Source organism: Amaranthus tricolor, chromosome 3, assembly GCF_026212465.1.
Source record: "Amaranthus tricolor cultivar Red isolate AtriRed21 chromosome 3, ASM2621246v1, whole genome shotgun sequence".
Taxonomy (NCBI): domain Eukaryota; kingdom Viridiplantae; phylum Streptophyta; class Magnoliopsida; order Caryophyllales; family Amaranthaceae; genus Amaranthus; species Amaranthus tricolor.
This window is the reverse complement of record NC_080049.1, coordinates 8,663,971-8,678,656: the sequence shown is the minus strand read 5'-3', so window position 1 is coordinate 8,678,656 and position 14,686 is coordinate 8,663,971. Positions and strand designations below refer to the sequence as shown.

General features: G+C 32.3%; 1 protein-coding gene across 1 annotated transcript; it reads left to right on the top strand.

Annotated features, from left to right (window-relative positions):
* Nucleotides 1–6,604: 6,604 nt before the first annotated feature.
* Nucleotides 6,605–8,706, top strand: LOC130809466 (uncharacterized). Its single transcript, XM_057675260.1, has 2 exons — nt 6,605–7,231; nt 7,424–8,706. Exons 1-2 carry the CDS (start codon nt 6,900–6,902, stop codon nt 7,470–7,472), a joined length of 381 nt encoding a protein of 126 aa, XP_057531243.1. The 5' UTR covers nt 6,605–6,899; the 3' UTR covers nt 7,473–8,706.
* Nucleotides 8,707–14,686: the final 5,980 nt, after the last annotated feature.

The following is a 14,686-nucleotide window of genomic DNA, read 5'->3' as shown; positions in this document are numbered from 1 at the left end:
TGTTACAATGACATATGAGACCTTTATTTATAGAGGTTTGTACATTAATGAGTATTACATAATTAAGGCTAAGGATTAATGCACAATAAACAATTTCAAGGAACATTGAGAGTATAATAACCGAATCCAATGCTCGATCAAGGCAATGCTTCATTACTTGGATGCCTCGTACAAGAATCTTCACCCTTTAGTCTTCTCATTAACTATCATTCATCATGCCTTAATTACAATCATAATATGCATGTTTAAGTGCCTCCATCAACACACCATTTACACCATGCATTGATCATCAACTTAAACACCATCATTAACACACAAATTAATAAACCAACTTAAGTACACATTAAGTGACTAACTTAAACACCCAAATGATTCCACTTCTATGCACTCACTAATACATAGTCATGAATGGTGCACTCAAGTCATCAAATAACACTAACAATCTCCACCTTGACTTGAGTTCACCCAAGTCAATGACATTCTCTAATTCACTCCATCATAATATATTAACTTACACAACATCATGCCCAAAGTAAAAAAAAAATATAAAATCAACACATGTGCACAAACAAAGCACGTGCACTAAAATGCCCTCAAAGGGCTTATAAGAGTATGAAATTTTAATTGCCAATCAAGTCCATATATCCATTGGACTCATTAGGGTATGTTGGAATTATTCTCGATGTTTTATTACTCAAAGAAATATCATCATCATCATCATCATCATGCTTGGTTGAACTAGTGGACACACAAGCCGAACTAATTAAGGTTGAACCCACTAGCTTATACATGCCATCAACAATGGATCCTTTCAAGAACAAATTTGGACCCTTGCCAACCTTCAAAACTCCACCTTCACCAATGTATCTAAAACCTTCTTTATCCAAAATACTAAGGGAAATTAAGTGTCTATTCATACCTGGAACATGAAGGACTCTAGTCAATGTTCTTACAACACCATCAAACATGATAAGTTAAACATCTCGAATACCAACTATCAGACAACTAGCCTCATTGCCCAAAGTGACTTTTCTTCCATCAACCTTTTGATAAGTTGAGAAGAAACAAGAGTTAAAAGTCATGCGCCTCGAACATCCCGAATCCAAAAACCAAGAATCATCACCCTTGTACTCACTAGTAACAATAAGAGCACCAACATCATAATCTTCACTTTCAACATAGCTAGCGTCGGCGGAACTAGCTCTCGCGGACTTGCTTTCATCGGATTATTTGGATTTCAATTTCCAACAATCTTTCTTGAGGTGGCCTTTCTTCTTACAAAAGTTGCAAGCCATGCCCCTTTTGTTCCTACTTGTCTCCTTAACAAACAAAGCATCATTGGATTCTTTGGACTCTTTTTGAGCAAATTGAGAATTAATAATGTCCTTTTGAGTCAAGGCCTTTCTAACATCTTCGCTACTCAACCTGTCTCTTCCATATATCAAGGTTTCCCTAAAATGCTTATATGAAGGCGGTAGTGAAACTAACAATAGAATAGTCAAATCCTCATCATCCACTTTTACATCAACATTTTGCAAATCCATAATTATTGAGTAAAATTCATTAAGGTGCGGTTTCATGGTCTTCCTTTCTTGCAATTTGAGATCATACAAACGACTCTTGAACAAAAGTCGATTGGTAACACTCTTTTCCATATAGAGTGATTCTAACTTTTCTCAGATGCCTTTTGAAGTTTCCTCCTTTACATCTTCTCTCAAAACTTCATTAGAGAGACAAAGTTGTATGGCGGATAGAGCCTTCGCATCTATTTCTTCCCATTTTGCCTCACTCGTGCCTTTGGGTTTCTTCTCCACACTATTTAGTGTTTTATGCACTCCATTTTCTATCAAGATTGCATTCATTGACTTTTCATAAGCCAAAATTCACGGTCCTATCAAACTTCTCAATATTGAATTTCATTGTAGCCATATTGCACCAATATAACTTTTAAATTATGATAATAACAATTTGGCTCTGATATATATTCTATAGGTTAATTAAGTCAACTTATTGTTGCCATAATATATCCTGATGAATTAATAATCATTGATAAATATATATTATATAGAAGTACATAGATAAGCTTACATTTATTTTAGTCATTTATTAAGTTGATGTTCTAAACTTATATTAATATATAGTGTCTTAGAACATTCGCGTGAATTCTTTTATCCTATTTCAAATACGACTTTGGCCATATAATTAATCCTTTGTCTTTTTGATGTTGTTTGTCCCGCTTAATTTTTTATATTTTCTTTTACATAGATGTAGAGTTCTCTATTTTCTTTAATTTTTATTTATTATTTATATACTCCCTTCGTTATATTTTGTTTTTCTCATTTATTTTTTTGTAGAGTTTTCAAAGTAAGTTTAAAAGCTTAATATCTCTAAATACACATAATAAAAATTTATAAAAAATACATAATAAATAAGTATACATTAAGACGAATCTAACGAGATCTCACATTGATATATTTTATCTTCTAAATATATGTCAAAAACATTAATTAATTTTCTCTATCCTTAAGGTAGAATATACCAAATAGGAAGAATATTAAAAAACAGATGGATTATTTCTTTTCAATTTAATATTAGGGATATGGTTTTTTTGTCTTATTCTTCCAACAATTAAAATAGTCATATTAATATTTATGTCAATCAACTAAAAAGCTAACTATAACTTATTTATTCTTCCATTATTTTGAATTTGTAATTAAAATTATTTTATTTGGAAATAAAATTTTCAGATAAATTTAACGGGATTGAAGAAGGATGATGGTTATCGAAGAAAAATCATCGTCCACGACATGCATTTATGTATGTCGGTAAAACAGTGTTCATATTTGTTTCCTCGAACAAAGTGTGAATAATAGTAGTAATTAAAACGTAGTTTCAAAATTGACAATGCAACCAATTATAAATTGTCACATTAGCCTAAATAGCATTTCAGAATCCTATCATTTTCTTATTAGACAACAAACGTGGCATGTATCCGTTACAAGTATATAATTTATTGATTCTTGGGCATTCATTGCGCCACGTCATTATATAATTGTTTTTACTACTCTAATGTGCTGCTCACTAACACTATTTATAATTCAAATTTAAATTTATTTTATCTCTTGCGGTTAATGTGTAATAAAAAAATATTGTTAAGTGAAATCTTGTTTGAATTGTCTATTTGCGTACGCTCAAAGCATTAACTTTTTATAATTTTTAGCAGTTATGCATAATTCAATATAATGACCAAAATAACGTATTAAATTGCATAAAAACTCAAATGTAGCAAATCTAATGAAATAGAAGTATTACTTTTTAACACTATATGATTCACTAATTTGATAATTAATATCTTTAATTATACATAGTAAAAAAATTGTAAAAACTTAGTATTAATATTTCGTGTTTGTCTTGTATGTGACCGTTTCACCATGAAACGGACCCAAAAAAAGTGTATTTGGAAAAGAGAAATTTATTAACTGATTTACATTAATTACCTAAAACCCTATTTAACTTTTTATTTAAACAATTATAATTAGGCTAGCCCAATATAGCTCATCTTTAAAACCGTCTTATTAAAGAGTTAAGTTAATAATTTTTAAATTAAAACGAATCAATCAAGATTTCATTTTAATATATTTTAGGTTATAAAGTAGAAATGTAGAATATGATAAAAAAAATTAAATTGGTAATAATACTCAAAAAGAAAGCAACCGTTGCAAGATGTTTGCATGTGTGAGAGTAGTAATTAAACAATAAAGACTAGTAATCGTAGTTCCAAAATTGACAATGCAACCAATTATAAATTGTCACATTATCCAAATATGTAATCAGAATCCTTACATTTCCTACGAGAGCACAGACGTGGCATGTCTCCGTTAGCCTGTTACACGTTTCCTTTTGAGTCACGACATTCTTAGTTTTCTTTTCCTTTTTCTTTTTCCTTTTCCTTTTCCATTATTATTAAAATTATTATTATTATTTGAAAAATGAAATTTTCATTAATTCAAAAACAAACAGTACAAGATAGTACCACAAACAAGAGAGCAACTTTCCTATTTGCATCAGCATGAGAGAGAAGTACAGCTTCTAGGAAAGATTTTCGCATTCTCACTCTTCATGTGCATAAGGAGAAAGTAGGACTCCAAAAAAGACAAAAAAGAAATAACTATAAATCAAGAACTATTTACTCAAAATCAAAAAGATTCCTAATCCAAGGGTGTTGTGTATTAACATCTTTGATTGAAATATGCATAACTTTATTCTTGACTGCAAGTTTCACTTGTTGAGAAACTCTATTCACCATAGGAACTTTAAAATTCCATATAACATCATTTCGAGCATAACAAATCTCATAGATAAGACTAAAGAGTGCAATAATAGACATCTTCCTCTTATCTGTAGCACACTTCCACTTCCTTGATGCAAAATCAACAAGAGAAGCACCAATAACCTTGATTGCAAGTCTAGCTTGATGTTATTGGGGCATTAAAAACCCTTCAGTTCTCCCCCTTAGTATAAACACCATGCACCCATCTAACCCACATAGATTCACTCATAGAAGAAATATTACATACGAGTTTGCCCACAGCGGTCAGATTCTAATCTTTTAGATTTCGGATACCCAAACCACCTTGTTGTTTTGGAGTGCAAAACTTAGCCCAATTCATGCTTCCAGGAACATCAGAATAAACTTCTCCATGTCATAAATATGCTTTATAGATTGCATTAACCTGCTTAAACACCTTCTTGGGAAACACAAAAATTTGGCACCAAAAGTTTGTGATGTTCATCAGAGCAGCAAAAACAAGTTGCAACCTCGCTGCATAAGAGAGGTTTCTGACTTGCCATGATCTAATCTTAGAAGTCATTTTCACAGCAAGGCGTTCACACTCAACTGCCAAAAGGCGTTTGGAAGACAAAGGAACCCCCAAATAACGAAAAAACATAAAACCCAAAGGAATGTTACAAGAATCCACAATATATAGTTTCAAAGAATCAAGGGTACCTGTAAGATACATATTAGATTTTGAGGAGTTGGCAATCAAACTAGAGGAATTCGCAAATATCTCCAGTTAAGCTAGAAGAATTCGAACAAAACCCAAATCACCACAGCAAAAGATCATTAAATCATCTGCAAAAAAAAAATGTTCAATTTTAGTATATTGCACCTTGGATGGAATCTGAAACTCTCATGATTCCAAGCAACCTTAAGTAATCTCGAGTGATATTCCATACAGATCACAAAAATCAGAGGGGACATTGGATCTCCTTGTCAAATTCCTCTCTTGGATTTACATAAAGGCATGGGACTTCCATTTAAAATCAGAGAGAACTACGCTATGCTTATACAAATCATAACAATTTTTATGAAATGACAAGGAAAATTTAGTGCAAGCAACATATCTTTAATAAAATCCCATTCTAAAGTGTTATGCGACTTCCGCAAATGAATCTTCAACGAACTACTAAGCGGGCAGTGTTTCCTACCATATTGCTTCACAATATCTTGGCATAAAAGAATATTATGCATGATAGCATCCCTCCACAAAGGCACCCTGAGAAGGACTAATGATTTGACCAAGAACCAATTTAAGTCTGCTGCAAATCAGTTTAGTAATGCATTTATATAAAGTGACAACAAACAATTGGTCTATAGTCACCTGGACTGTTAGGATTAGGGACCATGGGGATGAAATGAACAACTGTAGTTCCAAAGTTTGAACAAGCTTCCCAATTCTGAAAATTGTTAAATTGCATCAACTACATCTGCACCAATAATAGACCAAGAACCCTTATAGAATTTACTGTTGTATCCACCAGCCCTGGACTTTTTGTATCAGGAATGCTTCATAACGCATTCTTGATTTCTTCCTCTTAGAAAAGAAGAGACAGTTGCTCGTTATAGGAATGCTCTAAAAAAGACTCTTCTCTGATAATGTTCATGTCAATTTTCTTGCGGCATTTTAGATTACTGCAAAGAAGATGTTGATAAAAGGCAATAACAAAAGATTCTTGTATCTTAGTGAAGTCAGTCACAAGAACCCCATTGTCATAAAGAAGCAAAATTTGATTTGCAATCTGCCTTTGTCTGATGCTCTGATTATTTTTATTATTATTATTATTATTATTATTATTATTATTATTATTATTATTTCAAAATTGATTGTTAATTTATATGTAAATATAAAAGCATCCTATACAATTAATAATTGCGCCATGTCAATTTATTTTTTTCCTTCTATAAAATTAAACAAATCCCATATGGGGTACTCTCATTAATCAATTATTAAATAATTTTTTCCTTCTATAAAAGAAAATACATTTGTTACTTATGTTAATTATATTTGTAATGGAACGAAGAATTACTTTATTTTTATTTAATATTATAAAATGTTATTTATAAATATAAAAATCTTTACAATTAATAAACTCTATGACAGGATAAAATAACCTTCATATGATTGTATAGCTTAAAATTACAAAAATACTATTGGAAAAGTCAATGAGATTGTTGACCACTCGTCATTCACATCATCTTTATAATTTGTATAATAGGCCACCAGTCACCACAATTTCATTATCATTGAAAACTTCCCGTGACCGCCATGATGGTAACTTCTAACTAACGACACTCTCAGATAATCCTACCAGGCATTACCGCCAGATCCTTCATTTCTGATCAGTGTATACACCCTCCTTCATAAGCATGTAAAGGAAGCAAATTTTACACTTGATTATACTCCCATCTCCTAAAAAAAGTATTCATCTTCGTCTAAAAAACTTTGTATTATAGTCCATACCAATACAATAAACCATAATTTCCAATCCAAACATTAGCAACACAAGTCCTAGATGCCTTGGTAGATATGGCCCAATAAATGCAAGACCTATGAGCCATGATGTCCCAACCCATCCGACAAAATACTATGATACCAAATCTACTTATCCATGAAGATAGATCTCCTATGGATAAAATAGTTGAAGGCCACCATTTCCAATCAAACCGAGGGAACAAAAAATTAAAGCCTCAAGGTTCAAAACAACCATACTCCCCACAAGATATATGTTCTCACTTTATCAAAATCAAAGAAAGAAGTAAGAGGAAAGCATTCAATCCTTCATTGATAAGAAAAGAAGTAAAAGAGTTGCAAAATCACAACAAAGCAACCCAAGTTTTCGCCACATTGGAGAATCTCATCAGATCATACTACGAGATGACTTTTCAAAGGTAAGCCCTCAAAAAGCACCTTTGTTACTAAATTCATCGCTTTCAACCAAAATATTAGTCCCCCTAAATCCGGCCAAAATAAAAACTCCATCCAATAGCCCTAAAAACATATCATTGCTTACAAAAATCCCATGCTACTATACCTTACTAATATAAGCCTTATGTGTAAGTTTTTCCCAATTACTCTTTCAGGCCCAACCCTGAACTGGTACAAATCTCTTTCCATGGGAAGTATCTATAGCTACACTCAGCTTGAAGCCAAGTTCGAAGTTATTTCGTGGCTTCCAAAAGGCAAGAAAAAGAAAACTTTCATTTGCTTAGCATCATCCAACAAGAAGGAGAGCATGTCTCGGTCAATTTGAAGTGATTCCACAACTAGTAGTCACGAATTCGAAAGAAGCAATTATTATCTCTACATTAATCAATGGCATAAGAACCCATAAATTAAAGTTCTAGGTAGTTGAGAACCAAGTAAAAACATATTTCAAAGCTATGAAGCAAGCATACGTCATTTGATATCTCTAACTCGTTTGATATCTCGTAAGTCTGGAAAAGTTTATGTTGCGGAAAGAGGGGAGGCTTAAAGAGAAGTGTTCAATAATGATGATGATCCTAGATTCAACAGAAATAGAAAATATATATTCTTCGCCGTTCCAAATGAATTTTTGGCGTCCCAATTTGTCATACTCCTAAATTTGCCAAAAATTAAATCTTTGTATGAATATCACAAGTAGCACAGTCATACACTTTCCTAATATCGCGAATTGAAAAGAATCTTGCATCAATATGCGGACACAGGAAAGTTAACACTTAGATCGATAAAAGATTATACTCACATCTTTTGGAAGGACCCCTAAAGGCAGTGCCTACTTGTCCATCCATGCAATTCAAAGATACAATAAGTCATTGCAACAACCACATACTGAATGTGTTAAGCGGAATCACAAAAAATAATTTCTTAACATCTAAAAACAGATCACAAGCATATAACTTTTGTAATTATCAAAATAGAAGAACACGGTACCCTTGATGTGTGAATTTCACGTTATAAAATCGAGTATGTATTATACTAAAACAAAGATATCAGAGCATCAATCATATTCATTGTTCCTTTATTGTTGGTCCACAAGCTCCAATCGAATCACCATGTATATCTTTACACAATAAGAAAACTACTTTCTTATTATTTTTTGGAGTAGAAATGGTGCTTGTAGAAAAAGAAAATTCTAAGTAATTATGATATCAAATGATTATATGAGCAAATGTATCTTACATACATAAAGCTCATTTTACTTCATTTGTCTTACTTAAGAAAATAACTCTATTAAGATACAAATACCTTCATATGCATTGTTTAATAAGTTTCAAGTAACATAATGACGATAATATCTCCTTATATAGGTCTTAGTTTGCTATATACTACCACTATAGTGCCAATAACCATTTTGTGTTATTTGGTACTCCCTCCAATTCACTGAAAAGACGACATTTACATTTTGACACTATTCATTTATTATTCTTAATTTGTATTTTATTTTTAATCTATAAGTTAAAACATAGTCAAATGAAATCTTGTTTGATTCATCTCAATGCAAATATTATTAATGTCTACTTTTTATAATATTTCGTGAAAACGACGATGTATTAGAGTTCGAACAATGTGTTTCAAACTCCAATATTGCCAAGATCGAGTGTATGAGGTTTTGTGATAAACAAATTACGCTATCAGAGATATCGATGTTTGTAGGAGAAAATAATGCAATAAAATGACACAAAATTTAACGAGGTTCACCCAACTTAGGCTACGTCCTCCAGTGTGTAGTATCTCTTATATTATCAAAAGAAGTTCAAAGAACTCTCAAATGTGGAGAATTACAATAGAGAAAAGATATAGGCTAGTGTTTGGCTTGGGGTGTATTTTGTGGATATTTACAATGTGAATGAGAGCTCTCTATTTATAGGAGAGATCTCACTAAGTAACATTAAGTACATTATAACTATGAATAAATGATAATAAAACATCTCAAAGAACTTGAAGAGTCAAAAACAGCATCTTAGGAGTATCAGAAACATCGCTCGACCAAAGCAGAGGCTCGCTCGGTCGAGCGGCCTGGTCGAGCGGACTACAGGAAGTTTCTGGTTGCATTATGTCTGCTCGCTCGACCCATCCTGAAGCTCGCTCGGTCGAGCGAGCTGGTCGAGCGGCACTTCAGAGGGCTTCTGACAGTATTGCTCGACTTGCATAGTTGAGCATCTTGAATAAAACCTTTGAACTTCTTCATTAAGTCCCATAACTCCCTTGATTAGCTCATTAATTAATACTTTAATCATCATCATAAACCACAATCATCAAGACTCATCTTAATACACCCATTCATGACATACTTATGGGATTCAATCCCAAGAGTCACCATATGAATGTACACACCAAATGTGCACTCAAGTCACACCATTCATAACATTTCGTTATATATAATAAGAGATATTAAGCATTAAATAAGCGCATTTGATAACGTGAAAAAGTAAATCTCCCATTTTTTGTGAATTAGAGGGAATATAATTTTTATCCAGTCAATATTTATATGTGTGACCTCAGACGCAATTATAATTAGTAGTAAGCTAATATTATTAGTGTACAAATCAAAGTTAAATTCTAGTAAAATGCTAGTATCATCTAAAAAATAATCGAATGTATTCTGTTTCCATAATTTATTCTTTCTCTTTCTAATTTTTAAACTCAATCAAAGAATATTTCATGATGGTGATCAGTTTGTGAAGAAAACCATCAGATGGTTTTTTAACAATCACTATGCCAGGGTTTTTTTAGTTTACCATTGTAGTTGATAATTTTAAAACTAAACTTTTCGACAAAAATTTTGCTTACTTAATTCAAAATATCACTAGTGTAGAGCAGGGATGGAAATTCAGTCACCCGATTTGAGAAATTTAATTTAATCTGTATCTAAGAAAAAAATATCCGACTTCAAGTTTGATTATATAGTCCGAGTCTGATTCAGAGACGGATCGGAGTTGGACCTAAAAAAAATTCGATACTCTGACCCAACTCCGATTGCGACTGCGACCCTACTCCTACTCCAACTGGACCCGACTCTGACTCGACTCGACTCGACTTGAAACTTGACTCCGAATTCAAATTCAAGCCACTTTTAAATTTGAACAACCTTGTACTTCATATTAAAAATGACATGAAAATAAATTTATGCAAACGAACTTTGCAAACTTGACATCAAAAGTATAGATTAAATGTCAACTTCAAGTAAGAAGACTAAGCTCAATTTGTGTTTCATATTAAATCAATTTCACCAAATGTCGACTAACATACATATATTGGTGGGTATGACAGAGTCTTTCCCAATTAAAGTGAGACTACATCAGGGATCAGTACTAAGTCTGTTCATTTTTACGGTCATTATAGAAGAAATCTCTAAATCCATCTGGGAGACCGTACCATGGTGCATGCTTTTCGCCAACGATATAGTTTTGGTCGCAGAAACCAATGAGGGGGCTAATAGTAAATTGGAAGAGTAGAGGGAAGCCTTGGAGGGTAAGGGGTTGCGCATAAGCCGCACGAAGACAGAATACTTGCAATGAAATTTCAGTAGGACAGAATCGATAGGGTAGCCAGAGGTGACCATAAGGAGGAAGTTGTTGCATGTACATCCAAGTTCAAATATTTGGGATCGGTGATTCAGAGCAATGGGGAGACTGATGGAGACGTTTCTAATCGTATATAAGCGGGTTGGCTTAAGTGACGAGCAGTAACCGGGGTGCTTTGTGATAAAAAGTTCCCAAGGAGATTAAAAGGTAAATTTTACCGCATTGCAATTAGGTTGGCGTTGTTATATGGGACAAAATGTTGGCCTGTAAAGAAGGTTTTCCAACAAAGGATGGAAGTAACAGAGGTGGATGCTGAGGAGTTCAGGAAGAAGTTAGGGGTTGCACCTTTTTTTGCAAAGATTCGGGATAACAGGTTGAGATAGTTTGGGCATGTGCAGAGAAAGACCATGACGCCCCAATAAGAAGGATGGAATGTATCATAGTGGAGGGCAAGAGAAGTCGAGGAATACCTAGGAGAACGTGGGAGGAACAGATTAAAAGTGACATGTATGAACTTCACCTCTCCAAGGACCTGACCAGGAATAGGGGCAGTTGGTAGCGCCTTATCCACGTTTTAGATTACTAAACCCGTCCCTTTTACCCATTGTTTGTTACTGTTCATTACCTTTAATTATCGCTCTTTACCTCCTTCATTACCTTTAGTTATTTGTATGTATTCTATTTATTCTATTTGTAAATTGCAGGTTTCTCTCTCTTTGAAGACCTTTCTCGAGCCGAGGGACTCTTTGACCGCGCTCTCCTCTATGGGTATGAGCTGCCGTCGTTCTTCCTTCCTCAGACTCTGATCATAGTGTTCTATGAACAGGATACATTAGGTATAATGATGATGATGATTAAATCAATTTCACAAACTTATGTTTTAATATTAGTTAATAATATAATACTCCTACTCAAAGTTTTAAATGTCAAATTAAGACTTTTTATTTGTTTATCTAGTCAGGTTAATTAAGGCTTTTAAAAAAAGGACTTTTTATTGTTTATCTAAATAGATAACTTAGGGCTTTTAGTTCTCTTCTTAGGAACATTAGGTCTTTTAAAAACATAATATTTTTACTAGTTTATTTATTTAGCAATTGCGAATTTGTGATTAATTAGTTTGATAGTTTAAAAGTTGTATTATAGTTGTATTATTCACATCAATAGTTTAAAGAGAGTTCTCAACTATGAAGATTATCAAAATCGAGTAGCGCAACAAGATATCTGATGAGTTTTAAAAGATGTAGTTGTAACTTATTTTAAATTTGATTTGTTTAATAATTTGTCAAATGATAATGACATTATGTGCTGTTTTCGAAATATGAAAACTTGGCGTGGACAATTATTTTATTAATCATTGTTGAATGTAATTTTTAACTTATTTGATTATATTTTTTTTTATTATCGAAATAACTTATTTATTTTGATTCCGCCCTAACCACTAAACCACCGTAATCTCCCGTCCCTGCCCTTTATTAACTTATCGCCACCCCACCCAAAACCCATGCCTCTACCCAACCCCTTCTCCTTCCCACCACAACACCTCCACCTTCATCACCACCATCTAAGCTACTTTCTTGCCACCGAATTAACTACCTCTCTGGCCCTTACAACTATCTCCAATCAACCCTAAGTATTAGCGATCCGCACCACGGTGTCGTGTTTGTGTTAAGCTGCCAACCACGCTAGTTAGAGGCTATTCTGGTGGTAGTGAAAAAAAATTGCAATGATTTCGTTAGGGTTAAGAATGAGGAGGGGGAGGGAGATGTTTCCGAAATGGAGAAGGGGGAGGGATGTCGTCAATCACGGGGAAGGGGTTAATGACTTTTCGTGGGAGAGTGGGGTGAGGGGTTGCTGGTGCATTGGTGGTTGGATGGTGGGGCTGAGAATGGAGAGGTGAAAATTTTTTTTTTCTTCATTTTAAATTTATTAATTTGAATTTAATTTTAATTTTTTTTAGTAATTTACCTACTATATATAGGTAGTGTAATCTATAAGGGATGTTAGAGGGAAACACCCTTTTAAGTATAGGTATTCTCCATTGTCAATTAAAATATTATAATATTATAAAAAAAATAAAAAGTTATTCACAATAATTTCACTATAACAAAATTAACTTTTGATGACATAAGATTTAGTGGTATTAAAAAATGGCATTGAATTACACATTTTTAATGTAATAATTATTGGTTTTTATTTTAAGTTTCATCATAAAGTGATTTAGTAACACTTTATTTGGCCTTTGATGACATATGTAATTATTATTATAGTCTATAGTGACATTTATGAGAAATGTTACTAGATCTTATAACCTGAAAACTTTTAGTATGTGTTTTTTATTATGCTGCTAAAAGGTCTAAAAAATGTCACTAAGTCGACTATATATACCATTAGAAATTTGAATCAGTGACATGTAAATTAAATGTCGCTAAATATATTCCACTGATAGTAAAATATGTTGTCGTATTTTACCAGTACTAATTTAAGATAATATAAGGGATTGTTGGCAATTGTTGATTTAATCAACTTATTTATGTATCAATTATTAAGTAATTGATAAGTCAAAAAGTGAAAAACACAATCGATAAAGGAACAAAACCGTTACTAAAGAAGTCCGTTATCTTTCAACTATTTTGTGTTTAGATGGAGGATAGTTTGAACTTTGAAGTCATAAATGAAGAGCGGGAGTATGAGGATGATTGACAAGAACAAGAGCTAAGAAAACGAAGTAAACAAATTAATGAAGGGCGGAAATATTTATCACTTTGCTTTCTTTACGTTTGGAAAGTTAGATGAAGATGTTTTTGGACACTAAACCTGTTATTAAAGATTAGTATTATCTAGGCAATATATTTTTCACGGACTATTACATTTGTATTAAAAAGGAGTAGAAGTTCAACTTATTTGTTCGATCCCCCATCAATTTAACAAATTTTCCTTCTATAAGATATTATTATTTAATAAAAAAAAAAAAAAAATAATAATAATAATAATAATAATAATAATAATTCGTGTCTCCACGTAGAAGTGTTTACGTGGATGATGGGACAGGTAATCTTGGATTATTGACAAGTTTGAAAGTGGACAAGTCTCCACACAAGTAGCTAGTAGATATATCTTCGTGGGAACTCTACCCACCACATCCCCAACCTTCTTTATTACTCATTTTTTTTTGGACTCGTTTAGCTTTCCTTTTCCCTTCATATGTCACTTGACAAAATCAAATCCTCCCTATGACTATTGTCTATTGATATACTTTCCTTTATACTTTTTTCCTAGCCAATGTCCCAATACTTATTAACTTTTACCCACACCTTCTTATGATAAGAGTATTAATGTGCTTTTTATCCCACTTTTCTAGTTTTTTTTTGCAAAATTCTTTTGTAACAACTAGACTAAAATAAAATGAACAAAATTTAAATATATATTTTCACTTATTAGTACTTTATTTTAAAAATTAAGCTTAGTAATAGATGATTACATATATTGATATGTTTTATAATTAAGTGATATTTATTAGATTTATAGATGTCTTATTTGTATATCGACTTATTATCTAAATAATAAATATGAATATATTTATACGGACTTACTGTCAATATACTTAGAGTTGGAAAATGTAAACCAATCATACAATCAAAAATCAAACAATCTAAATAAAAAATTGGAAAAATCCACATGTCATCCATATGGAACTCCACAAGATGAAAGGGTTTTTATTGATTGATTTTGTCTTACATGGCAAATAAAATTAATCAACCTACTATTTTTAGCTTTTTTAAAAATTAATTAAATTTATTAATTTACCAATTTTGAAAATAGAATAAACTTAATGTTTAT

Coding starts and splice junctions, on each gene's coding strand:
- LOC130809466 (XM_057675260.1), top strand. CDS start 6,900: ATGATGTCCCAACCCATCCGACAAAATACTATGATACCAAATCTACTT. Junction 7,232..7,423: donor TACGAGATGACTTTTCAAAG/GTAAGCCCTCAA, acceptor TTACTCTTTCAG/GCCCAACCCTGAACTGGTAC.